At 39.8% G+C, this 25,539-nt stretch overlaps 1 protein-coding gene and 1 long non-coding RNA gene across 2 annotated transcripts in view; both read right to left on the bottom strand.

Annotated features, from left to right (window-relative positions):
- Window positions 1–25,539, bottom strand: part of LOC148152150 (uncharacterized) — a 762,130-nt gene that overhangs the window by 368,173 nt on the left and 368,418 nt on the right. The window lies entirely within an intron of this gene.
- tusc3 (tumor suppressor candidate 3) overlaps window positions 1–25,539 on the bottom strand; it is a 390,300-nt gene that overhangs the window by 243,298 nt on the left and 121,463 nt on the right. The window contains exon 3 of the mRNA XM_043690293.2: window positions 18,293–18,410. Within this exon, the coding sequence (XP_043546228.2) occupies window positions 18,293–18,410 (118 nt within the window). The remainder of the gene's footprint in view (window positions 1–18,292; window positions 18,411–25,539) is intronic.

The raw sequence follows: 25,539 nt of genomic DNA, 5'->3' as shown, positions 1-25,539 counted from the left end.
ATTTAAAAGGGACTTAAGGAGGAACAGTTTCAAGCAGAGGGTGGTACATGTATGGAATGAGCTGTTAGAGGAAGTGGTAGAGGCTGGTACAATTACAAAATTTAGAAGGCATCTGGATGGGTACATGAATAGGAAGGATTTAGAGGTACATGGGTGAAATGTTGGCAAATGGGACTAGACTAATTTAGGATATCCGGTCAGCATAAAAGAGTTGGACTGAAGGGTCTGTATCCATGCTGTTCAGCTCTATGATTCTATCACTGATACAAAGGTCTGTTATGTCATCATAAGCACACATATCACTCCTGTGACAGAATGTGAAATTCTAAAGGTCTGTAATTCAACCTCTGGAATGAATGATCTTTCACTTGCTTCCTCTGAAACCATGGTCATTAGCAACTGCTTTCCATCTATGCTCTTCAGAGACAGTCATTACCCAAACTGCACATTCCTAGAAAAACCCATTCACAGCAGACCTGACGGCACAGATTTTCCAGAGATTCTGTTACTAAATATGCTCATTAGTCTAGTCTGCTACAGCAAAAATGATGCAACAGCAGTAAAATTGCTTAATTTATCATCTCTGACCTAACCCTATCTTCAGCTTTCCATTCCATTTAATGGCACCAAACTTCTGCTTAACACAGTTATTTCATTTTAAATGTGTATTCTCTCTTCTCTTCTCAGTTGCAGCTTTCCCTTGTTTTTGCAGCATGTTAGGGCTGCCCATAACTGAGCACAAAATGGCTGGTGCCTTCCGTGGCTAAAGGAACAGAATAGGGCTGGCAGGAACATTTCAAGATTGCTGAATGTGATTAGACATATATAATAACATTAAACATTTGATTAATATAGTAGAACAGTAGCAATTCTGCAAAGACATGGATAATAACATTTCATATTTGATAATAATAGCAGCTGATGCATAGATAAGAACATATCACACTAATTAGCTGTTTAATCACTAATTATAATTATAGATCTGAATTGGTTACAGAAAAACATTGAAGGAAAAGATTCAAACCAGTTTCAGACAATAAAAGCAACCCCCTTTATTGTTATAGGGAGGAATGTATACAGAGATTAGCAGGCAATGGAATGTGGATTGACTAAACACATTAAGACACAACATGATAGCTAAAGAATTCTAATATTAGGTGTAACCACATAACTTTCTTGAAACTAATCAAAAATCAATATTCTTTTGTATTCCTTCCACCGAAGAATTTTAAAGGTCCTGAAGTAATAGACAAGTCTTCAATTTATTGACAGTTAACACAGGGCAGCTGGCAAATGTTAAGCCTCAAGAAGAGAGATAAGAGTCTGGAAAACATCACAAAGGACCAGGGGTGGAACACAAGCTTGTCCCTCTCTTTGTTGTTTTGCTGAAGCAAGATTAAATTGTATAAGATTCTGTACTGGAGAGCCAATACATGAATATAGATGGACAACCCAGCTCTGCTGACTAATAGTAATCAAAGGGGGTGCGGGGGGAGGAATACACTCTGAGTGTAAACTGTATAAGTTAAGACATTCTGAAACATTTTTTGTGTGTCTTTTTAGCTGTGCTATAATTGACGGGTAAATCGCAATAAAGGTCACCTGAATCTGCCCCGTGACTCGAACTCTCATTGAAAATATGAGAACTAACACAGCAGTAGCTTCTTTTCCTATTTTCCCTGTGTCTAATTATATGGCCGATTGTATAGTACTCTGTTCTCGTTGGTACTATTTCCACATCAAGGGTCGGAATGTCACATGGACTAGTATTACTTCTTATTCAGAAAACTATAATTGACCCCTTTAAAATTAACTAGGAGAAAGTGAGGACTGCAGATGCTGGAGATCAGAGCTGAAAAATGTGTTGCTGGAAAAGCGCAGCAGGTTAGGCAGCATCCAAGGAGCAGGAGAATTGAGGTTTCGGGCATAAGCCCTTCTTCAGGAATGAAGAAGGGCTTATGCCCGAAACCTCAATTCTCCTGCTCCTTGGATGCTGCCTGACCTGCTGCGCTTTTCCAGCAACACATTTTTCAGCCCTTTAAAATTAACGCCAACTTTTGAACATTATTAAAATTAGTATTAAAATTAATATTCAGTTTCCTATCTAATCAAACATACCAAACAATCTGGCTGACAAGAATTCTTAACATGGAAGTCGAAGTGGGTACCTGACAAGTTCAGCTCATCATTGGCTGCAAGGAGCCTTCATGTTGTTCAGCATCAAACAACATCTCAGGGAGTGATCCTTGGCTACCAGTCACATGCAATCCTTGTGCATGGACACTGGTATGTGTGATGTGCCAATCCTAATGATCAGAATGACACGAGGGCCATAATGGAGCAGATAATATTGTAATCCCCATAACCGATACGGAGTACAGATACGATGCTGCCCATGCTTCATCTAGGGCCCATGGTGGAACAGACTATAGGGTTACTGAAGATGCAGCTCCATTGTTTGGAAAGATCTGGGGGCAGTAGGGTCTTCCCTACAGAGTATGCTGCATCACCCTGACTTACACGCACTGCGCAATTGGATCAGGCAACAGGGTGATGTGCAGAATGCTAAGAATCTGGCAGGGTGCAAGCAGTCCTCCTGGAAAAAGATGATAACACTGGAGAAGAAAAAAACATTTTTGCAAACTGGGAAGAAATAATTTTTTATTCAAACAATACAGCTAAGCCCATAACTCTATTAAGAGATACAAACTTTTTTTGCTGGTCCAGTGCCTATTGTTTTCTCCAGAGAGTTCAAATCAAAGATAAACGTTTGAGTAAATGGAATAAGTGTAAAGTTTCATTGAACAAAATACAATTGGAGTGCTACTCGTTATCCAGACTAGTGGTTAAAGTTATTAAGTAATTACCTATGGTCAGAGTTGATGTATTCCTAGATAATGATTTGACTGCAGTGAAAGTTATAACTTCAGCTATAAAATCCCCCTGAATACGCCCCCCCTCCCCTCCTCCGCCGTGCTGCAGATAAAGCCCGAGGGAAGTTAGAGAGACGGAACACAAGAAAAATTCCAGATATTTTTCCACTGAGTGTAGTGAATAGAGAGTTAGTTAAACAAAGTCCATAATCAGAGTTTAAAGTAACACAACAGACAGACGGTAGAGTAGCTGAAATACTCCTTAAGGACAAAGATAATTCAAAGGAAATATTTGCCATTTCTTCATTAATTGAGGCTCAGAAAAAAGACCCAGTAAACAAGTTTGCACAGGCAGCTCAAACTGAAATGGAGGCTGAAGGAATTCCACAATGCTACTAAGAATGGAGACCTGATGGGGAAGTGGATACACCCTCATTGTGAGTGAGGAAGGGACAATCCGGTACTAGCCCAAAAACCATAAGGAAATATCATGAATAGCAGGTCAAATTCCTTTTGCAGGACATGTAAGAATATGGAAAGCACAATCAAGGGTAATTGGCATTTCACCTGGCCAAGATAATAAGGACATAGTGTAAGAATATAAAATACACTACACAGATCAGTTCATAAGGAAATGTCAACATGTAATCAAACTGGCATCGTCAGCACCCATTCTGGTTTTGTGACAATCTAATTTTTAGAAGTTTTTCTTTTAATGACAATTACAATCTAAATAAGGTTCTATTTTTGTATCTAAAGTCTTCCAGGGCAGAATTAACAATCTAGAAATAAATCAGTTGAAGTCTAATGCACAAACACAGTCAGCTTTGGCGCGATTTCGTTAAACCTCTCAAAACCAGAATTAAAGCATATTGTCATGAATATCCAAAGGAGTGGGGAAAAGGGTAAGATTTCTTAATGTTTCTTGTTACCAGAGTTTCCCCAAATGAATCTACAGGATTTAGTCCCTTTGAATTAATCTATGACCATGAGATGAAATGTCCATTAAAATTGATTAAAGAAATGTGCTTGAAGCGAAAGACGCATCCTCAATGTTGGATCATGAGTCCATGTTTCTTAAAAGAGACTCAGAATTGCACATAAAGTAGCACTAAAGCATTTAAAAACCTTATAGCAAAAATGAAAGAATAGGCAGGCCCACACGTAGAATATTTCACCAAGAGACTAAGTACTGCTACAATTGCCTTTGCAGGATGAACTTCTGAAAGTAAAATTCAACGATCAATGAGTATCTGATGGACAATCTGATCATCGGAAGAAGAATTAGCTATGTCATATAAACATTTCAACACAATACCATTGCAAGGAAGGAGCAAGAATGTCAGGTTGTAAGGGTAATAGAGGATGACATAAATGGTAAGAGTGAAATTGGAAGAGAGGTTCACCAAGCAAACCTCCCATAATTCAACTGACCAACAGAAATACTGAGACAGTTAGTGTGTTTTTGTGTTTAGAGGAAGGCCAGTGGGAAGATCCAGTAAGATTATTTCAAAAGTATAAGGAAATCTGTAAATATACACCAGGAAGCACTATGTTGGCATGTGATGCAGACATAGGAGATAGTACTGATAAAATAACATTCTATCAGATAAGCAAAGAGAGAGAAGCTCAAGCAGAAACAGATATTCAATATATTCTAGAAAATCGCCTGATTGAACCTAGCCAAAGCAGCTGAAGATTACTGGTGATGTTAGTTCCTAATCAAGATAAATCAATTTGGTTCCAAAGAAAAGGAAACGCAGTCACAAAAACAGATTCAAGCCCAAATTGTCAGTTAGAAGTTTGCATTGAGAAGTGTGGCAGTACCCTATGCCTTTTGTATGAGTGATCTGTTGAAGGGATACTGGCAAGTGCCATGAGTATCAAGGACTCAAGAGATATTAACTTTCATCATTCCAAATAGGTAATACTGATGTTGAGCTATGCTATATGGGCTTAAAAATGCCCAACTAAGTTACAAAAATTTACAAATCAAATCGTAGCTGGAGTATCTAAATGCGTATTTTACTTAGACAGTATCATAATGTAACACATTAGATGAACATGTAAGGCAATTAGAGGACCTGTTTAAGAAACTGTGGTTACTTGGCTTAGCGATATGTATGGTAAAACCAAATTTACAAAAGCAAGAGTGACTTATGGTCAGGATACAATGTTACATTGTAATTCTCCAGCATTCTGTGCTTCTGTAAGTTCTTGCTAGCTTTCAACTCTCTGAAAGGTACAGTACCCCTGACACCTTCATAACATCTCACCTCTTAAGAAAAAATGAACCATCATAATGAAAATATGGCTTTTATTTTTTCAACACATTACCATAACATTCAGATAACCTTAAACTAAGTTCACCTTAACTTCTTCGCATATACCTGTGTGTGTGTGTGTGTGTGTGTGTGTATATAGAAATATATATATATACACACACACACCATATATATAAAAATATTATATACAAATCTCATCTAAACTTCATCAGTTAAATCCATGATAATGTATCTACAATTTCATTCTTCTGACCCGCAACATGTATGATTTTAAAATTAAAAGTCTGTAACATAAGACTCCAAAGAAATAATCTCATATGTTCTCAGAATGCTTTAAGTTAAGTGGATTGTGATCCATGCCCACAACCATCTCCGTCTCATTGTTCGTGACATACAATTAAAATGTTGTAAGGCCAGTACCAAACTCAACAGTTCTTTTTTGATCATGAAGTATTTCCTCTGATGGATGTTGAGCTTCTTCGAAAAGCAACCAACTGGCAGTTCAATCCCATCCTCATCTTCCTGTACGAATACAGCTCCAACTCCTATGTCACTAGCATCGATGGTGAATTTAAAAGGTCTTGAAAAGTTTAATGTAGCTAAAATTCGTTTGGTGGTCAATATTGCTTTCAAATGGTCGAATGCCTCCTGGCAGCTTTCTGTTCACCGAAGCTTTGCGTTCTTCTTCAGCAAATCAGTTAACAGTGCCACTACACTGCTGAAGAATGGAACAAACATCCAATAGATCCAATAGAGTCTGCCGAGTCCAAAGAGTTGAAGCACCTCTTTCTTCGAGGTTGGTGGTGGAAATTCCTTGATGGCCTTCATCTTTGTGTTCTGTGGGGTCAACCTTCCATGACCAACGTTATGCCCCAAGAACCTCACCTCTGCTTTTGCGAATTCAGTTTTATTTAAGTTCATTACCAGTTTTGCTTCTTGTAGTCGTTCAAAGAGCTCTGCAAACTGTACCATATGATCTTTCCAGTACTTACATAGGATCACTACATCATCCAAGTAGACTGCACAGTTTGTTAACCCAGCCAAACTCTGTTCATGAGTCTTTGGAATGTGACGGGTGCATTCTTCATTCTAAAGGGCATCACTTTAAACTGATAAAGCCCATTTGGGGTTACAAACGCAGAAATTTCTTTCACCATCTCTGATAAAGTTACCTGCCAGTAAACATGCATTAAGTTCAACTTGGTGACGTAAGTGGCTTGTCCGACTCTCTTGATACAGTCCTCCAATCTCAGAAATGGATGTGAGGCCAATTTTGTTACGGCGTTGACCTTCCGATATTCCAAGCAGAATCAGTGAGTTTGGGAACTAAAATGATAGGCAAACGTTCAATTGGCCTCCACGTCCTTCTGGACCTGACTGGCTTTAAAAGGATTCAGCCGAGAGGGCTGTTGTGTTATCGCAGCAGTAGTCCATACATCTACTTCATGTACAATAGCATTAGTCCTCCCCATCTGATTCTTAGATATGTCCTTATACTGCAATAACAGACCTTTCAACTGCATTCTATGCTCCTGAGACAGATAGGTTAGTAAACTATCCCACTCCTCAAAGACTTCACTTTTTGATCTATTTTGAGGCACATCAAAATCCATATCATCTGGGTTTGATTCCTCACTCTGCAGGGCAGTAACTAACACCAGTTTCTCCAGTTATCTCTAGTATAATGTGGTTTCAACATGTTCACATGACATACCCGATACCTTTTTTTTTCTAATTGGCATTTTTACCTGATGGTTCACCTGACTCAACCTTTTCTCAATTTGATAGGGACCACTTAACCTGGCTTTGAAGGGATCTCCTATCACTGGTAACAGTACCAACACATCATCCTCGAGAGAAAACATCTGAGCCTCAGAGCTTTTATCCGCCACATGCTTCATTCTATGCTGTGCCCTCTTTAGGTGCTGTTTAGTCTACTCTATTTAATCTCTCCCTCACCTCTGATACATAATCTAAGGGTGAGACCTCTGACGTTGGTCCTGACAATTTTTCTTTAATTAATTTCAAAGGGCCTCTCACTTCATGTCCAAATATTAACTCGAAGGAAGTGAACTGAGTAGATTCATTTGGGGCACCTCTAATGGCGAACAATAAGAATGGGATACCTTTCTCTCAATCATTTGGGTAGTCCTGACAGTATGCTCTCAATATGGTCTTCAAGGTCTGCTGCCACCTTTCTAAAGCTTCCTGGGATTCACTATGATATGCATTGGATTTAAAGTGCTGTGTACCTAAGCTACCCGTAACTTCCTTGAGAAAGTCTATAGCCTTAAAAATTGTCCCTAAACATTGAGACTAAAATGTAATGTTGAATTATAAAACATATTTGCTGCAAACTAGAAAATAGACAGGCAGGGAGAGTAAGGCAATTAAGAACATTTCCCTGAACATCAGTGAATCTGTAAACAGGACACTGAGTGATAACATACACAGCCATTCCATTGTGAAATTAATAACAGTGTTTGATTCTGACCTCGAAACGAAACTATGCATCAATTAAGTTCTCTCCCGAATTATTGTCCTTCACTGATATCTGTCTAGTTCCGAATATGCAGAGCTTTTGTTAACTTCTTGTACAAAGAAAGTCTGTATATGATAGTACAGCTTTCGTAAATTTTTGTATAAAGGAAGCCTGTTTGTGATAGTACAACAGAGTGGACTGCCAGGGCTCTTGAAAGAAGAGCGATATCCTACTATCCTGGGTTATTAGAAATTGGCTTATAGATATCAGTGTTACGTTGTAACTGATGCTATTAGTAAATGAAGGGGATGACTAAAATTAAACTAAACTGTAAGAGATTTTTTTTATTTCAGACTACCAAAAGTACAATCTCCAGGACAAACTTAGACAGGCTTACAGGTTCAATTCACAAGGGATTCCCTGGGCAGTCTCAAATCTGTACTGTATCATGCTTAAACAGCCTAGCAGTAACATTTGATCCTTGGTCCAACTGAATCTGAGTAGCCCATACCATGTAAAAAAAGCTTCTAACTCCTCTACTATCCTTTTTGCCTTAATACTCTGTAATAGAATTGCCTCCAGAAATCTGGTAGACACCTCCATTATGGTTAACAAATACTAGTTTCTACTTTTAGTTCTCGGGAGGGGACCTACACAATCAATTATAACCTGCGTGAAAGGTTCTTCAAATATGGGAATTGGCAACAAAGGGGCTGGTTTTATTACCGCCTGTGGCTTACCTCCCATTTGGCATGTATGACATGTCTGGCAAAAGTTAACCACATCCTTGTGCATTCCAGGCCAATAAAATGGTTTTGTGCCTTAGCCTGAGACTTTCATATCCCTAGGTGACATCCTACACATAGCACATGAACTATCTGTAACACCTCCAGCAACATACTACTGACAACACAATCTGGTGCGCTTTTGCCCATTTCCCCTCTGCACTCACCTGCGGTGGTCTCCATTTCCATCTTAGGATTCTATATTTGAAATGATAACCTGCCGGAATATTCTCTGCCACCTTTTCGGAGTACGCATCCACATACATCTTTTATCATCTTGTCTTGCTGTTGCAAGTCCCTTAAGCCTTACAGGAAGAAAATCTTAGCAGGACATATACACTTAATGGTAAGGTCCTAGGGAGTGTTGCTGAACAAAGAGACCTTGGAGTGCAGGTTCATAGCTCCTTGAGAATGGAGTTGCAAATAAATAGGATAGTGAAGTAGGCGTTTGGTATGCTTTTTCTTTATTGGTCATAGTATTGAGTACAGGAGTTGGGAGGTCATGTTGCGGCTGTACAGGATATTGGTTAGGCTACTGTTGGAATATTGCAAATCTGATCTCCATCCGATGGGAAAGATTTTGTGAAAGGGTTCAGAAAAGATTAGCAAAGATGTTGCCAGGGTTGGAGGATTTGAGCTATAGAGAGGTTGAATAGGCTAGAGCTGTTTTCCCTGAAGCATTGGAGGCTGAGGGGTGACGTTATAGACATTTATAAAATCATGAAGGGCATGGATAGGATAAATAGACAAAGTCTTTTCCCTGGGCTGGGGGAGTCCAGAACTAGAGGGCATAGGTTTAGGGTGAGAGGGGAAAGATATAAAAGAGACCTAAAGGACAACTTTTTTCACACAGAGGGTGGTATGTGTATGGAATGAGCTGCCGAGGAAGTGGTGGAGGCTGGTTCACTTACAATATTTAAAAGGCATCTGGATGGGTATATGAAAAGGAAGGGATTGGAGGGATATGGGCCTGGTGCTGGCAGGTGGGACTAGATTGGGTTGGGATATCTGGTTGGCATGGACAAGTTGGATCAAAAAGGTCTGTTTCCGTGCTGTACATCTCCATGACTTCTGTCTGACCCTCTGCCTGTTCAGGTTTTTCCTGCACCATCGTGTCAAACAGGGTGTCTGCGAACTGAACCTCAACTCCTTCATCTTTCTGTTTAGTTTTTGTGCCATGCTATGACTTATGATTCTGGGATCTGGTTACTACACGCTCTGCAAAAATACCAGGATATTTATGTTTTAACTCCTCAGTTACTTGCTCTTCCTTGGGCTTCTCCACAACAAGGGGTGTCGCTCCCACCTTGGACCTTGCCAAATCATTCTCAAGAAAAACTGAACTCCTAGAACTGACTCTCTGTCAATCACTCCCACTGTAACATCCCCAGTCTTGAGTTAGCACTCCAGCCTGATCTTACATAGGGGAACACTAAATTTAAATTACCACACAAATTACCACACTTTCGATAACAGATCAGAAAAAGTGCACATTCACTCATTCCTTACTATCAGCAACTGGTTAGATCCTGTATCTCTCAAAATTATAACTCCTTGTCCTTCTCCCCCTGTTCTTTGAGTAAATCTGACCCACAGAAGTGATTTTTTTGTAGAGATCAAGTACCAACTCCATACCCCAGCCACTACCCAGGCTGTGCACTCTCCTCCAGCTCCTCGGCTCTTCTTGGGGTCTCCTTCATTACCTTGACCATCACCACTGGCTTACCTTCTTTTACCACAGTGCCTTTCTTTAACAACCAGCACTGTGACTTTACATGTCCCACATTCTTACAGTGAAAACATCTTTTCCCTGTGCCCTTCTGAAACCATTAGCATTGTAATTTTCTGTGTCCCACTACAATTACAGTGAAAACACCTGAGGCTTTTCACCTTCTATCCACACTCCACCTTCTGTCCACCCTCTTGGGCTTTTTTAATCTGTGGTAAACTCTTACCAGTGTTCTCTACTCTTTTTTTCATAGTGTAGGATCTCCCCTTCTGCCAACTTCTATTCCTCACAGGATGAAATTCTGGCCAGAAGCTTGTCTTATGCACCAACACTTACTCATCTGCTAATTCTGCTGCCCTTCTCACTTCCTGAACTTTCTGTTCCTCCACATGATTTCTTACCATCTCTCAAAGTGAGTTTTTAAACTGCTCCAGCAGAATAATCTCTTGTAGAGCCTTGAAGGTCTTATCTATTTTTAAAGTATGGACCCATCTATTAAAATGACTATGTTTAATTCTTACGAACTCAACACAAATCTGACCTGGTTCCTTCTTCATGTTTCTGAACCGTTGTCTGTATGCTTCTGGCATCAATTCATAAGCACTTAAAATAGTCTCTTTAAACTCTTCATAATCTCTTAATCCCGCAACCTACAGTGCAGCAAATACCTCATCTAGCTTTGCCTACCAGTTTAGTCTGAAGTGGCATTACCCATAAAATCTTAGGCCACTCCATCCGCCTAGCCAGTTTTTTCAATGAAATAAAAAAGGCTTCAACATCTTTCTCATCAAAATGTGGCAGAGTTTTGAAATACTTGTTTCATTGGTCTTAATATTGTCAAAATACCAAATTCAAACTAGATTGGAGTTTAGTATCTTGGGGCATAATTGGCCGAATGTGAATGTATTTTTGTCTCATGGTACTGCCAGCTGCAGGACCAAACATTACATTGTAAGTTCTCTCGCACTCTGTATGCTTCTGTAAATGCTTGCAAGATTTCAAATCTCTTAAAGGTACAGTACTCCTTACACCTTCATAACATTAAAGACAAAGAAAATTTGGGGAAAAAATCTTGTCTTCACTAGAGCATTTGAAGCTGAAGGATGACCTGGTACAAGTACATAAAATTATGAAAGACATGGATGGGGTGAATACTTGGAGTCTTTTCTCCCAGAGTGGAAATGTCAAATACTAGCGAGCACAGGTTTAAAGTTCAAAGGAGACGTACAAAGCAAGTTTTTTTTTATATGCAGAGGGTGATAGGTGTCTGAAACATGCTGCCAGGGGAGATATTAGAAGCAAATAAATAGCAACGTCTAAGAGGCATTCAGACACAGGAACATGCAGGGAACTGAGGGATATGGATTATGTGCAGGCAGATGGGATTAGTTAAGAATGGCATCATGGTGAGCACAGACATGGTGAACTGAAGGGCCTGTTTCTGTGCTGTACTGACCTATATTTACCTAGGATATATCACAGGACAAGGGCAAATTTTGGCAAGAACAGCGAAAGTGATGGCTCTGACAGAATTCTGTGTTTCAGAATCTAAATTTTAAAAATCAGATTCTTAGAAATTTGTGCATTTTACAAGAACTTTGTGCTCAACTTCAGCACATTACTTGTATCTTCAACAGATTTATTACGGAAACAGTCAAGTGTTATGGTCAGCAGAATCTTAAAATCCCTTCAGAGACTGAAGACAATTCAAATAAATGAACCAGTGTTGGCTGGTTTAAACAAACTTTTAAAAATAACAATTTATGCTGGTGCCTTGGGGTAAAGAGCATTTTTATAGAAAATGATGAGTAAGAAATAGAGAAGCCATGGCCATATCAAATGAAATACTCCAGTGTGGAAAAAGAAACTTCAATCCTGAAGCCTATATCCAACTTGGTTACAATGAAACATTAGAGTATGAACATAATCCACGAGTGTTCATGGAAAAGTTTAAAACTCAAAACATAAGACTGTTCAAATGGAGTTTATTGATTCAACCATTCAATGTAAAGATCATTCACTTTCCTGGTAAAGACAAGATGGTCGCAGATGCCCTGTCCAGAATGTAAGATGACAAAACATGTTTAAGATTGAAAAGATGATAAAAGATTCTCTGAGTCTTGGTATAAGGGAGAGAAAGGATGAATGGAGCTAAGCCTCATATATCATATGATGTAATAACACATTTTTGAAATGGTGTTTTCATCTCTCCTTAGGGTAGAGGCATGTAAAGACAAAATCTTTTAGCTTTGTTTACTTTTGGACTGGGGGCTAAAAAAGGAAAACACCGCATTAAACCATGGAGACTATGCAGACAGATGGCTGCAGTTTTAGATATTATGTTTGCTCAAGCACATTGAGCAAAACTCACAGTGCAGTCTTTTCTTAACATAGTGAGAGTAAAAACATACAGAACAAAGCCACTGGGTTCTAAGATCGGGGTCAATTTATTGACAACAACATTCGATCACCTTGTGATCATAGCTTGTGTCGGGCTAATGTAGCTGAAACATGGAACCTGCAAACACAAAGCAACAAAATGTTTTCTTTTTGTCTCTCTCTTGTGTAGATGTACCAGAAAATAGCCAGTAACTCAATCATCTTTCTTTGAAAACCTGCTGCTAAAGGAGGAATAAAACACCTTCAGAGACAATGAAAGGATGAATTCTCAATATTGAATGAAAGACTGAATATCAGTGTGCAAACAACCTTATGTTAATATCGAAGAATTAAAAAGAAGCAAAAGAAAAGCCATCGAATCTTGTGTCCAGTCTCGTGCTATTGAACTGTATGTTTGTTTTTCCTTTCATATCAGTGTCTTGCCCATCTTTGCATATCTGGCTATTTGTGAAGAGAGCAAGTTAAGGTGGTGCAAAATTGTAGAGTAAAATGTTAGAAATTAATGTTCCTTTTTGCCACTGATCAAAGATATATTGTTCACAACAAATATTCATTTTCTTGTTAAATACAGAAGCCTGGTGAATGTTTTCTTTTAACTGGAGTTCATCATTAAGTGATAGGGACTTTGGATAGTTTGAGTAAAGTTAACATTTATGATGACTCCAGGAATAGTTGATTTGATTTCCAGTGCACTATTTAAATTCTTAACTAGCAACACACTTCCTAACGTACACTGGTATGTGCAATGGAGCTGCACCATCAACGTGCCTTGAGAGACATTTCCATTTGGTTCCTCTTCTCAGGTCCCAGAAAAAGGGCAACTCCTGGTTGACAACACTTTACCCGGTACATAGCAGGGCTTTAAAAATGGTGCTAGCTCTGAGAATCCTGGGAGTTCCTCGAAGTTGCACGCTCTCCTGCCTCTGGTGAAATTGAAGATAGGATTAGCAGGGCACCACAGAGGCATGATGCAAAGCTAATGAGGTGAGTTGCAGAAAATAGTGAGAAACCTCACGAGGGTACATGAATTGAAACCTGCATGAAATTCCTGAAATTGAAGCTTTGCCAACTTCTGGTAAAATTCATCCCAACTCCTGATATCCCAAAGCACATTACTGTAAAATTACAAATGCACACAATGTTAAGAAAAATGAAATTTGAAGCATTTCTATTAGATTCACCTGCTAATACTTATAGTCCACAAATTGCTGCCTTATGCTGTGTGGCTGCTTTCAGATTACTTTTTCTAATTTATATAGGGGGTGTGGGTGTCAGTGGTTAGCACAGCATTTTTATTGCTCTTCTCTGAATGTCCTGTAAAAGGTGGGGAGCACAATTATCACACGCAGGTTATTGGAAAATACAACATTTAGTCGCATGCTGGAATTTAGTCGTATACTAAATGTTTGCTCTGATACGTTTGTAATTTTTAAAACCATTCTTCTTTTCATTAAAGTTATTTTCAGAATGATTAAACTTTAAAGGTGCCTTATGAAGCAAAGAACAGTTGCATAGATCAAAAATGAAGAACCATGGACTCTAGGTTCAAAATCAGTGTTAAAAGCTAGATATAAGAAAGTGCGATTAGTCACCATTCATAATTTATCCAATTAGTCAAAATGCATGCTTCTAGAAAAATGTAACAGAAACTTAAGGAAGTAAAAATAAACAAATTCTCCAGGATCCGAGGGCTCTCGTATGGGTTTCCACAAGGGGTGCATCCAAAGATTGTGAATGAATTAATCATAAATGTTCAAGCTTTCCCAGATTCTAGAAGAATATCAGTGGATTTTCAGGGAATGGGAACATAGAGATCTGCGGGCCAGTTAGTCTGCCATCAGTCATCATGAAAATAACAGGATTTATGAGTAAGGATACACCTTCGTAGAGGAGTTGTAGATGATTCAAAACTTGGAAATTTGGAAGCACTATGAAATGGAGGAGGGCGGCATACTTAAAAAGGATTCAAACAAGCTGGTGGAGTAGGCAAACAAATTACAGTTGAAGTTCAAGCAGACGACTGAGTGATGATACATTTAAGTCACCAATACCCAGTATAACTGAAACACAAATGTTCTAATCTTATGTTGAAGTCACCTCACAATAAATCGTAATATTTTATTAGCATTCCTGGTCATTTGATGTACCTGATGCTAACCTGCAATTCATGCACTAGGACGAGACCTCACCTTCCCTTATAGCTCTGCAATATCTTGTAATTTGGATAATTTAATTTATTCTTTCTGCAAAATGGATAAGTTCACATTTTCTCACATTATTCTCCATTTGCCACATATTTGCCTACTCACTGAACCGATCTATATCCCTTTGTAGACTCCTTATGTCCTCTTCACAACTCACTTTGCTGTCTTTTGTCACCATTAAATTTAGCTTCAATATCTTTGATCCCTCCATTCAAAGCCTTTACAGAAATTGTAAAGGATCTGAGACCCCAGCACAAATCCCTGTGGCAGACCCATTGTGACATCCTGTCAGCCTGAAAAAGACCCATTTATTCCTAATCTCTGTTTCTTGTTAGCAAGCCAATCTTCTGTCCATGCCAACATGCCATTGCCTCCACCATGAGCTTTTATCTTCTACAATGATCTTTGTAAAGCATGTTATCAAATGCTTTCGAGAAATATACTTACAAAATATCCATTGGTTCCCTTTTATCCACAGCACAAGTTATTTCTTCTAAGGACTCCAATAAGTTTGGGGTGGCCTGGTGGCTCAGTGGTTAGCACTGCTGCCTTGCAGCGGCAGGGACCTGGGTTCGATTCCAGCCTCAGGCGACTGCTGGCGTGGAGTTTTCACATTCTCCCAGTGTCTTCATGGATGTCCTCCGGGTGATCCAAATACGTGCAGGTCAGGTGGATTGGCCATGCTAAACTGCCCATAGTGATAGGTGCATTAGTAGGGAGTAGGGGAATGGGTCTGGGTGGGTTACTCTTTGGAGGATCGGTGTGGACTTGTTGGGCCTGTTTCTGCACAGTAAGGAATTTAATCTAATCCAAGTTAGTTATACACAATTTCCCTTTAAAAAACCACATTGATTCTCCCTGATTACCTGAGCTCACCTAAGTGCCCAGTAATAACATTTAATCACAGCTCCTAACATTTTCTCTATGATTGATTTTAATCTAATTTGCTTGGGTAATTTCCTGCTCTCTGCCCCCTCCCTTTCTGAACAAAGGAGTTACATTAGTTATATTCCAATCTAAAGGAAGCTTCCCTTAATCTGATTTCTGGGAAATTAAAACCAATGCATCAACTAGTTCAGAATTAAGCAAAGTATTGTGGATTTGCATCCAATATTTCATTGGCTATTTGTTTTGAGACTCTGGGACAAAATGAATCAGGACCTCGGGACTTATCAACTCACCGTTTGAACAGTTTTATCAGTACTACTTCCATGGTTATTGCAACTTTAAGTTCCTCTCTTTTCAATTCTTGATTTATTGCTATTTCCAGGATGTTACTTGCATCCTCTCCAGTGAAGACTAATGCAAAATATCTCTTTGCCATCTCTGTATCTTTCATTATTATGACTTCAGAATCATCTTCCACAGAGCCAACATTTACTTTGTTAATTTTTTAAAAACATCTGAACAAATGTTTCCTATCTGTTTTTATATTTTTACCCAAGTTTCTCTCGTACTCAATTTTTTCCCCTCCTTATTTATCTACTTGTAATGCTGATTTTTTATATATTCAGTCCAATCTTCTGACCTGCCACCTATGTTGGAGGAGCATATGTTGTTTCCTTATTTTTGAATATTATCTTCAACATTCTTAGTTAACCATGAATGGTAGATCTCCTAGAATTTTTCTTATTTGTTGCAATTTGTTAGATATCTCAGATAGCAAGAGATAAGGGAAAGTAGAGTTGAACTGAATAGCCGAGCAGGCTAACAGGCCATATGGTCCACCACTACTCTTATGTCTTATATTTTTATTTCCTTACAACTACAATTAGTCATCTCCATCTGATAGTTTTAATTTCATGAAGTGACGTCAAGTTAACTCTCATGGTCATTATTTTAGTCAAGAAGATAATCTTGGGAGTGGTGTAGGAAAGATAATTGAAAGTTCTGCTCAAAATTTTGGCTGAGGACAAGTTCAAACCAGTACTGTTTTTTACTCTGTGAGCACAATACTGGTGATAATGGACAAGAGCAATCAGATTTGAAAGAATGAAACTACGAGGTAGAATGCCCAAATCTAAAATGTATCTTTTCTAAAAAAAAAACTTACAGCCTCATTAGTATTTAGTTTTTTTAGATTTATCATGGTTGAGCAGGTTTCCTGATCCTTAGGAAACCTGGCACCTACATCCACGACAAGGCTGTGATGGTTTCAGGATCCAGGGTGGGGGTGAGTGCCTTGACATTTACCTGCTAGATCCAGCAGGCCTACCCTACTAATCCTTACATCACAGTGAGAAACAATGGCTTGGCTTCCCCACAAAGTCACTAAACACCATCCCCAATAAATCATGAGGTCTCCAACACCACTTGTAAAAGTTACACTTTATTGGACAAGGTGTAATTGAAAGGAAAAGAATACTTGCATTCATATAACACATCAATATTTATGAGGTGGTAGACCACTTCAGAGAGCTAATTAAGTACTAATTAAGTAATTTTAAAATGTAGTAACTGTAATGCAGAGAAGTTGGGAGCAAATTTGTGTGCAGCAAGTTCCTACAAACAATGATATTGTGATGTTGGTTGAGGGATAATATTGGATCGCTCAGAATATCTCTCCTCATTTTCAAAATAATGATGTGAGATCTTTTATGTTCAATTGAAAGGGCGGATGAGGCTACCAATATATTAATATGAAAACTGCAGCACTCCCATATTACTGTGCTAAAATATCAGCTTAATACTCGCCATCAAGTCTGAAGTTGGATTTGGACACACAAATTTCTGACCCAGGAGCAAGGGAGCTGCTAACTGAACTACAACTGATATTTATTTTAATGGCACACATCTTCATGCTTACTGTTAAAACATCCTTAACTTTACCTAAAAACCTAGTTTTATATTTGTGGATTGTCAACTTTCTCTACAGTCATCAAGTAATTCCACACATTCTGAAAAATATAAACTATTCTTGTTTCTTCAAAAACAAGACTGTTTACTTTTACTTTAGCTTATATTTAGTCAGTAATAATGCTATATTTTGCTGTGTGAAATTTAAAGCTGAAAGGGAAGGACTGCCAGAACTTTATGACCAGATTTCTTCAAGCTAAGAGATGACTGTCCTCATTCACCACTGACTCTGAGATACAGGAGACAAATCGCAGAAGGCAGATTTAAAGGAAAACCTGACATTCAGTAAAAGCTTGCTCAGTGTAAACTTTCTCCATTTGCATCTGAACGGTTTTTACAAAGTTCCAACAACTTTTGCAGGATGTAGGTTTCTGTATTAAAGCAACCTTTCACTTCGAGATGACAGGCATCTCATGTATTACACGTCAGCCTTAATTTCCACAAGCCCAGTTTCTGATATTCAAGTATGGACTACCCATCTCTCAGGCTTAAAATAGACAGCTGGGAGCTGAATTTCTCCACTTTGTTTTCAATTGGATGTATAATCTTCTCAATAATCAAACTAATCTGTTTTTGATTATATCCATATTCTTAGCACTTCTGGATTTGAATAATCTCTTGAACAGAAGCCATCATGAATCACTGGTTGATAGTGACAAAGCACAACAAAATCCATACCTGCTGAAATACATCTGCTCCTTCATCATAGTCCACCACAGTGAAGAACAACTTATTAGAAAATGCAGATGAATACCGCCATGAGTTTGCCAGCACTTGGTACTCCTCATTCGCCTGTCTGTGAAAAATAAGCATAATGAACTAAAGTCAACTTACGTGACTGGGAAATGAATTTAATGTACTAATACTTACACTTCATAACCTTGAAATAATAACTCTAATTAACATTACTTAAATGGGAGAGCAAAATTATTTTTTATTTTAAAAATCACTACTATTGTAAGTTTGATTTATTCATGGGATATGAACTTTGCCAGCAAGACTACGCTTACTGCCCATTCTTAATCACACACAAGATGGTGGTAGTGACTTGCCTTTTTGAATAAATACAGGCCAAATAGGGTAGTTACATCTTCAGTGCTATAAAGGAAAGGAGTTCCAGGATTTCAATGTAGCAGCAGTGAAGAAATGGGTGATAGTCAGGATGATGTGTGACTTGAAGGTCATGTTATGTTGTATTGCTGCTCTCATCTTGAGAGTTGGTGGAAATTGCAGTCAAAGGAGAGGTTGCTGCAATCTATTTTAGGTAGGTGCCAATATTGTAGTTGTGAAGCAGCTTGGATTGGATTGGTTAGTTTGACACATTTTAGCAGTTCAGCTGTAAAGTTGTCAGGACCATTGGCTTTGCTAGATCCAATGTACTCCGGCATTTTCTCACATCAAGTGGAGTGAACCACAATGTTTGAATATTTATGCCAGTGATGGTTGAGAATCCTAGTTGAAGGCAGTTGTAAATGCTTCATTTTTGCAGTCAGATGCTGATGTCTGTAATCACTGAGCATGGGAATACTCAAATCATTCTCCTCTTTAATCGTTTAATTGCTCACCAGCATTCTCAACTGCAGTGTTTTGGTCTGATCCATTGGCTAAGCTTTGCCTGCAGTCTGTTGCTTCCAATGCTTAACATGTAGCCCTTTATTATAATGTTACTAAGTTGTCACCTCATTTTTAGGTACTCCTCACTGCTCCTGGCATGTTCTTTTATTCTCCTCAATGAATATGGCTGATCTCCCAGTGTGATTGCAATGGTATAGTAAGCAATTTGGTGGGCCATGAGGTGAGAGATTGTGATGGAATAAAGTTGTACTGCTGTTTATGGCCTACAGCATCTCTGGATACTCAGCCTTGAATCGCCAGTTCAGTTATGAAACTATCTAGTTTTGTGTGATGAGGCACGCAGCATGATGGAGGATATCTGCAGTGTAAAGATAGGACTTTCTTTCCACAATGACTGTGCATGGTCACTCCTCCTAGAACAGTCAAGCGCAGATGCTTTCATGAGAGGTAGATTTGTGAATGCAAGGTCAAGTAACTTTTTCCATAATATTTGTTCTGTCTCTATTACTGCAGACGGAGACTGCAAGAACAATCCAGATTGACAACTACGTCCATCGAGACTTGGTCAGCACAATCAGTAATGACCAACCCAAATACTCCTGTTGATGGAGTTCCACACCCAGAACAGATCTTGTGACCTTTCTGCCCTGCACACTCCATATGGAGAAATACTGATTCATCACATTAAGGAGGGCATAAGGTGGTAAACAATAGGAGGGTTAATTGCTCACATTTGATCTAATGTCATAACACTTCCTGGGATCCAAAGTCAAAGTTAAGGGCTGCCATGGCCACTACATACTGTATGCAGCTGTACCACCTTTGGAATATGACATAATTAAAGGTGTTGATGGAGGATTCTGTGAAGATAACTATGTCACTCTGTTGCTTGACTAGTTCATGACAACATTTGTATGCAGCTGCTCTGCTGTTCCAAAGGTCCATGGACACTGACTGGCATCCCAAAGCCCTGTGAATGTGTTCAGTTCCAGTTTCTCCAGTCACTGCTGTGCATGACATTCCTGATGAAGGGCTTATGTCCAAAACATCGACTCTCCAACTCCTCACATGCTGTCCGACCTGCTGTGCTTCTTCCAGCGCCACATTTTGAGACTACTGTGCACGGACAATTGATACCTGAACAGTCTCTAGAGAAATTAGAGGACAGGTGGAGTTGTGGGATACTTCTCCAAATTTTGCCAGAAGTCTCCAGGTATTAGTGAGGAAGACTTTCCATGGTTAGGAATATTGTGTACAATTCTGGGAATGCCTTTGTCATGTACAGTGTCTACGTGACATTCACTACTCACCACAATAAAAGCTCTTGGCTGAAATTTCAGGTTTTTGGTTAAGGAGGAATGGAGATAGAGTTTCATGGCATCTAATCTGCAATAGCCTGGGACAATTTCTCTTGCACAATTTTCCAACTTTCACCACACTAATTATGCAAATGATCTTTGGGCATGACTCTCAAAGAACCACAAAGCACAAGTGCTCACTACTGACAAGAGTATGCAGCTTCCACAATCTGGCACCATATTTCAAGTTCAACCTCATACTATCTCAGACTGTGCAAACCAGGAATAACCTTTCAATCTACTCTACTCCAACCCTGTGTATGCCTTAGCGAAAAGACACACTAGTTCCTCATTTCCAGGGCAGTAATCTGAAGTGGCTTGATGGGCTGAGTGGTGGAGACAAGGGCAGTTTAATTCCTTGCTGACTGCAAAAAGTGACCAGGCCAACAGGCCAACCTAGCCTGGACACTAATCACAGAGTGGGTCAGTGCTGAGTGCTAAGTAAAAAGGACCAGGCAGCAACAAGGTCACTGATCTTCTACAAGCCACAAGTCTCAATGTGGAGACCCTTCTTCCTGCTAGTCACACACAAAGGCTCAGCATTCTCTCTCTAAGTCTGCCAATGCTCAAACACCTCATCAGGGCAGGTGGACTGTAACTATCAATACTGCATGCATCATATCCACGCAAGGGCTCTCACCTTCCTCATCCTCAAACTACTAACCCTTCTTGCCTTCTGTTCTCATTAATTGAAGACACATCACTATCTCTCCTGTCCATGCATGGCAATTAACTGCAATTGTATTCACTTCTATTGCAAATATTGTTATCCTTATAACTTTTCTTCAACAAGGTAATTACAATTCAGTTTAACATTGTTGATAAGGAAGCTTCTAGAAAGAATGATTCAGGATAGAATTAGTAGTTACAAAGAAAAAAATAGGTTGATTAGGAAGAATCATCATGGATTTCTAAAAGGGAAATTTAACTAAATTGCCAGAATGTTTTTCAAGTGGTAACAAATGGTTCGATGAGCATAGGGTACCATGGACTTCTGAAAGATATTTTATACAATGGCACACAACAGGATTGTGAAGGAAGTTATACATTATTGAATAAAATGGTCAGCAGAAAAAAAAGAATACAAAATTGGCTGAGTAATTGGAAACAGAGAATAAAAAGAAAAGTGACCAATGAGTATTTTTTGGGCTGGAGATTACTTTGTTGTGGAACTCCTCAGGAGTTGACAATGGGATCCTTGCTTTTTCCCTGTATGATCTCAATCTTGATGTGCAGGGGACACTTTCAAAGTTTACCCGTAATTAGAAACTTGTAAAAACTGTAAACTGGGGAAAACACTGTTGAACTCTAAACAGAGACAGACAAGTTGTAAGAGACTGATAGGCAGTAGATGGGGTCAATGCAGAAAAGTGTGAGATAATGCATTTTGTCTTAGGCCTTATTAACAAGGGCATATATAAGCGTATAAGAGCAAGCGGTCATGTCCAATATGCTTAGACTTTTGTTAGACCATAGCAGGAATATTGTGTACAGTTCTGGGCACTACATTATAAGAAAGATGTAAATTACATTGAAGTGGACGCAGAGTGATTTACAAGAATGGCTCCAGGGAAGACAAATATTCAGTTACGAAGATAGATTGGAGTAGTTGTGACTGTTCTCCCTTGAAGAAAAGGCGGCCAAGAGGAGATATGATAGAGATTTTCAAATCAGGAGGACAGCGGATAGAGTAGATAGAAGAAACTGTTCCAGTTTATAAAAAGAACCAGAGGGCACAAATAATTTGCAAATGAAACAAATGCAAGATGAGAAAAAAACCTTTTCACACATTAAGTCATGAGGGTGTGGAGCACATTGCTTGGAGGTCTGGTAAAGGCAGGTTCAACTGAAGCATTCACGAGAACACTGGACAATCAGTTTGGAAGAACTAATGTGCAAGGGTGAGAGGAAATAGGAGATTGGCAGGAGGTAATTATACTAATTTGAAGAGCCAGTTCAGACACAATAGACAAAATTGCCTCTGTGGTGAATATAACAAGGTCGGTCATGTGGATCCCAGAATGAGTTCCCTTATTAGGGATGTTAATCTGGTCCAATTAGGGAGCCCTGGCTGACATATATAAACAGGTGTGTTCGACATTCTGCTCATTCTGACAGATGGCTCTGAAGAAGCTGGATCTGTATCAAGGACATTCCATGTGTAAACTAAGGGTGACTTGGTGATGGAATATTGGTCTCTATGGAGCTATTTCTGCCTTCTTCTGTTCTGTAATAATTTGGTGATCCTGAGAGGGCAGTCTGAGGGGGTGGGGTAAATGAAATTGGTGGTGGGGCTTTTGGTTAAAGTTCAATGGTAGTTGAACAAACATACACTAAATGCAATGGCAGACAGCTTTTGGATGCACCCATATCTTGTAGGTCTGTGCCTCAATTTCCTGGAGGCAGAAAGTTTCAAGAATGAGATACAAACAATCTTTAACCAATCTAGCATGTCAGGAAAATTGTATGCTTAAAGTTACTTATTCAAACTAGCAAAGTTCTGCAGTACACACTCTTACTCACAGCAGAATGTTAACTAGTTCTAATGATAATTATGATTTGGAAATGCCAGTGTTGGACTGGGGTGTACAAAGTTAAAAATCACAAAACACCAGGTTATGGTCCAACAGGTTTAATTGGAAGCATACTGGCTTTCAGAGCGCCACTCCTTCATTAGATGATAGTGGAGGACACAATTCTATGTCACAGAATTTATATCAAAAATTTACAGTGTGATGTAACTGAAATTATACATTGAAAAATACCTTGATTGTTTGTTGAGTCTTTCATCTGTTCGAATACCATGATAGTTTCACTTCTTTCATGTGTAAATCACAAAACCTTTTTTTTTAAAGTTGCATTTTTAGGTAAGCTGTAACAATGGGTGATAGCTAGACAATATGTTGAAGGTGTTAGCCCCCTATGTTCTCTGACTGTGCCATGATGTTTAGAGTAAATCTAATCTAAAAAGTGAGATAACAGAGATTTAGATGAATTCATGTAGATTTTGAGCAAAGTACAATGTAACTCTGCAAGTACAAATTCACCCCACAAAATATACGTGTGCATGTGGGTCTTTGTCTGTGTGTGTCTGTCTGGGTTGGGGGTTGTGAGTGTGAGAGAGAGTGTATATTTGTGTGTAGTGTGTCTTAAGTCTGTGAAGGGTGCATGTGTGAATGTGGGTGTGTGCACGCATGCCTGGGGTGGAGGTTTGTGAGTTTCTCTGAGAGAGTGTGTTTGTGTGTGTGCATGAGTGTAGAGTGGTCTAAGTCTCTGAGAGGATGCCTGAGAGAATGTGGGAGTGTGTGTGTGTGTCTGTAAGGGTGCGTTTGAGTGTCTGTGTATATGTGTGTCCGTGTGTATATGTGTACAGGAGTGCCTGTGTGTGTGGGTGCGTGTAGGAGTATCTGTAGTGTGACATGAACCCAAGGTCCCGGTTGAGGCCCTCCCGAACCTAGCTATCAGCCTCTGCTCGGCCACTTTTCGCTGCTGCCTGTCCTGAAGTCCGCCTTGGAGGATGGTTACCCGAAGGTCTGAGGTCAAATGTCCTGGACAACTGAAGTGTTCCCCAACTGGGAGGGAACACTCCTGTCTGTTGATTGTTGTGCGGTGCCCATTCATCCGTTAACATAGCCTTTGCTCGGTTTCCCCAATGTACCATGCCTCAGGGCATTCTTGCCTGCAATGTATAAGATAGACAATGTTGGCTGAGTCACATGAGGACCGGCCACATACAAGGTGGGAGGTGTCCCCTCGTGTAATGGTGGTATCTATGTCCACACTCTGACACGTCTTGCAGTGCCTACCGTGACAGGGTTGTATGGAGTTGTCCTGAGAGCCGGGCAGCTTGCTACGAACAATGATCTGTTTGAGGTTTGGCGGTTGTTTAAAGGCAAGTAGTGGAGGTATGGGGAAGGTCTTGGTGAGGTGCTCATCCTCATTGATAATGTGTTGCAGGTCACGAAGAACATGGCGTAATTGTTTAGTTCCTGGGAAGTACTGAACAACGAAGGGTACCCTGTCGGTTGCAGCACGTGTCTCTCCTGAGTAGGTTATTACGTTTCCTTGCTGTGGCACGTCGGAACTGGTGGTCGATGAGTTGAGCATCGTACCCCGTTCTTGTGAGGGCATCCCTGAGTACTTCCAGGTGCCCGTCACATTCCTCCTCATCTGAGCAGATCTGGTGTACACCTAGGGCTTGTCCATAGGGGATGGCTGTTTTAATATGTTTTGGGTGGAAGCTGGAGAAGTGTAGCATTGCGGGTTGTCTGTGGGTTTGCGGTAGAGTGTGGTGCTGAGGTGTCCATCCTTGATGGAGACGCACGTGTCCAAGAATGAGACAAATAGTCGAGAGTAGTCCATGGTGAGTTTGACGGTGGGATGAAACTTGTTGACGTCACTGTGTAGTTTTATCAGTGACTCCTCGCCATGGGTCCAGAGGAAGAAAATGTTGTCAATGTACCTGATGTACAGTGTTGGTTGGAGATCCTGCATAGAGAAGAAGTCTTGTTCGAACCTGTGCATGAAGATGTTGGCATATTGGGGTGCAAATTTGGTCCCCATGACTGTTCCATGTGTCTAGAAGAAGAACTGGTTGTGAAAGGTGAAGACGTGATTGAGGATAAAGCGAATGAGTTGTAGGATGGTGTTTGGAGATTGGCAGTTGTTGTTGTTGAGTACTGAGGCTGTTGCAGTGATGCCATCATTGTGGGGGATGCTGATATAGAGTGCTGAAACATCCATTGTGAAGAGGAATGTTCCCGGTTTGATTGGTCCATGAGTTTCTGTAAGAAATCCGTAGTGTCGCGACAGAAGCTGGGGATCCCCTGTACAATAGGTTTCAAGATGCCTTCAACATAGCCAGAGAGATTCTCACACAGGGTCCCATTGCCCAATACGATGGGACGTCCTGGTGTGTTGGCTTTGTGTACCTTTGGAAGGCAGTAGAAGTTGCCTACACAAGAAGTACGTGGCATGAGGGCGCGTAGGGAA

The sequence above is a fragment of the Chiloscyllium plagiosum genome, unplaced genomic scaffold (assembly GCF_037043375.1).
Source record: "Chiloscyllium plagiosum isolate Xiang-an unplaced genomic scaffold, Cpla_swu_hap1 HiC_scaffold_1, whole genome shotgun sequence".
Classification (NCBI taxonomy): domain Eukaryota; kingdom Metazoa; phylum Chordata; class Chondrichthyes; order Orectolobiformes; family Hemiscylliidae; genus Chiloscyllium; species Chiloscyllium plagiosum.
This window is presented reverse-complemented; position numbering and strand designations above follow the sequence as displayed.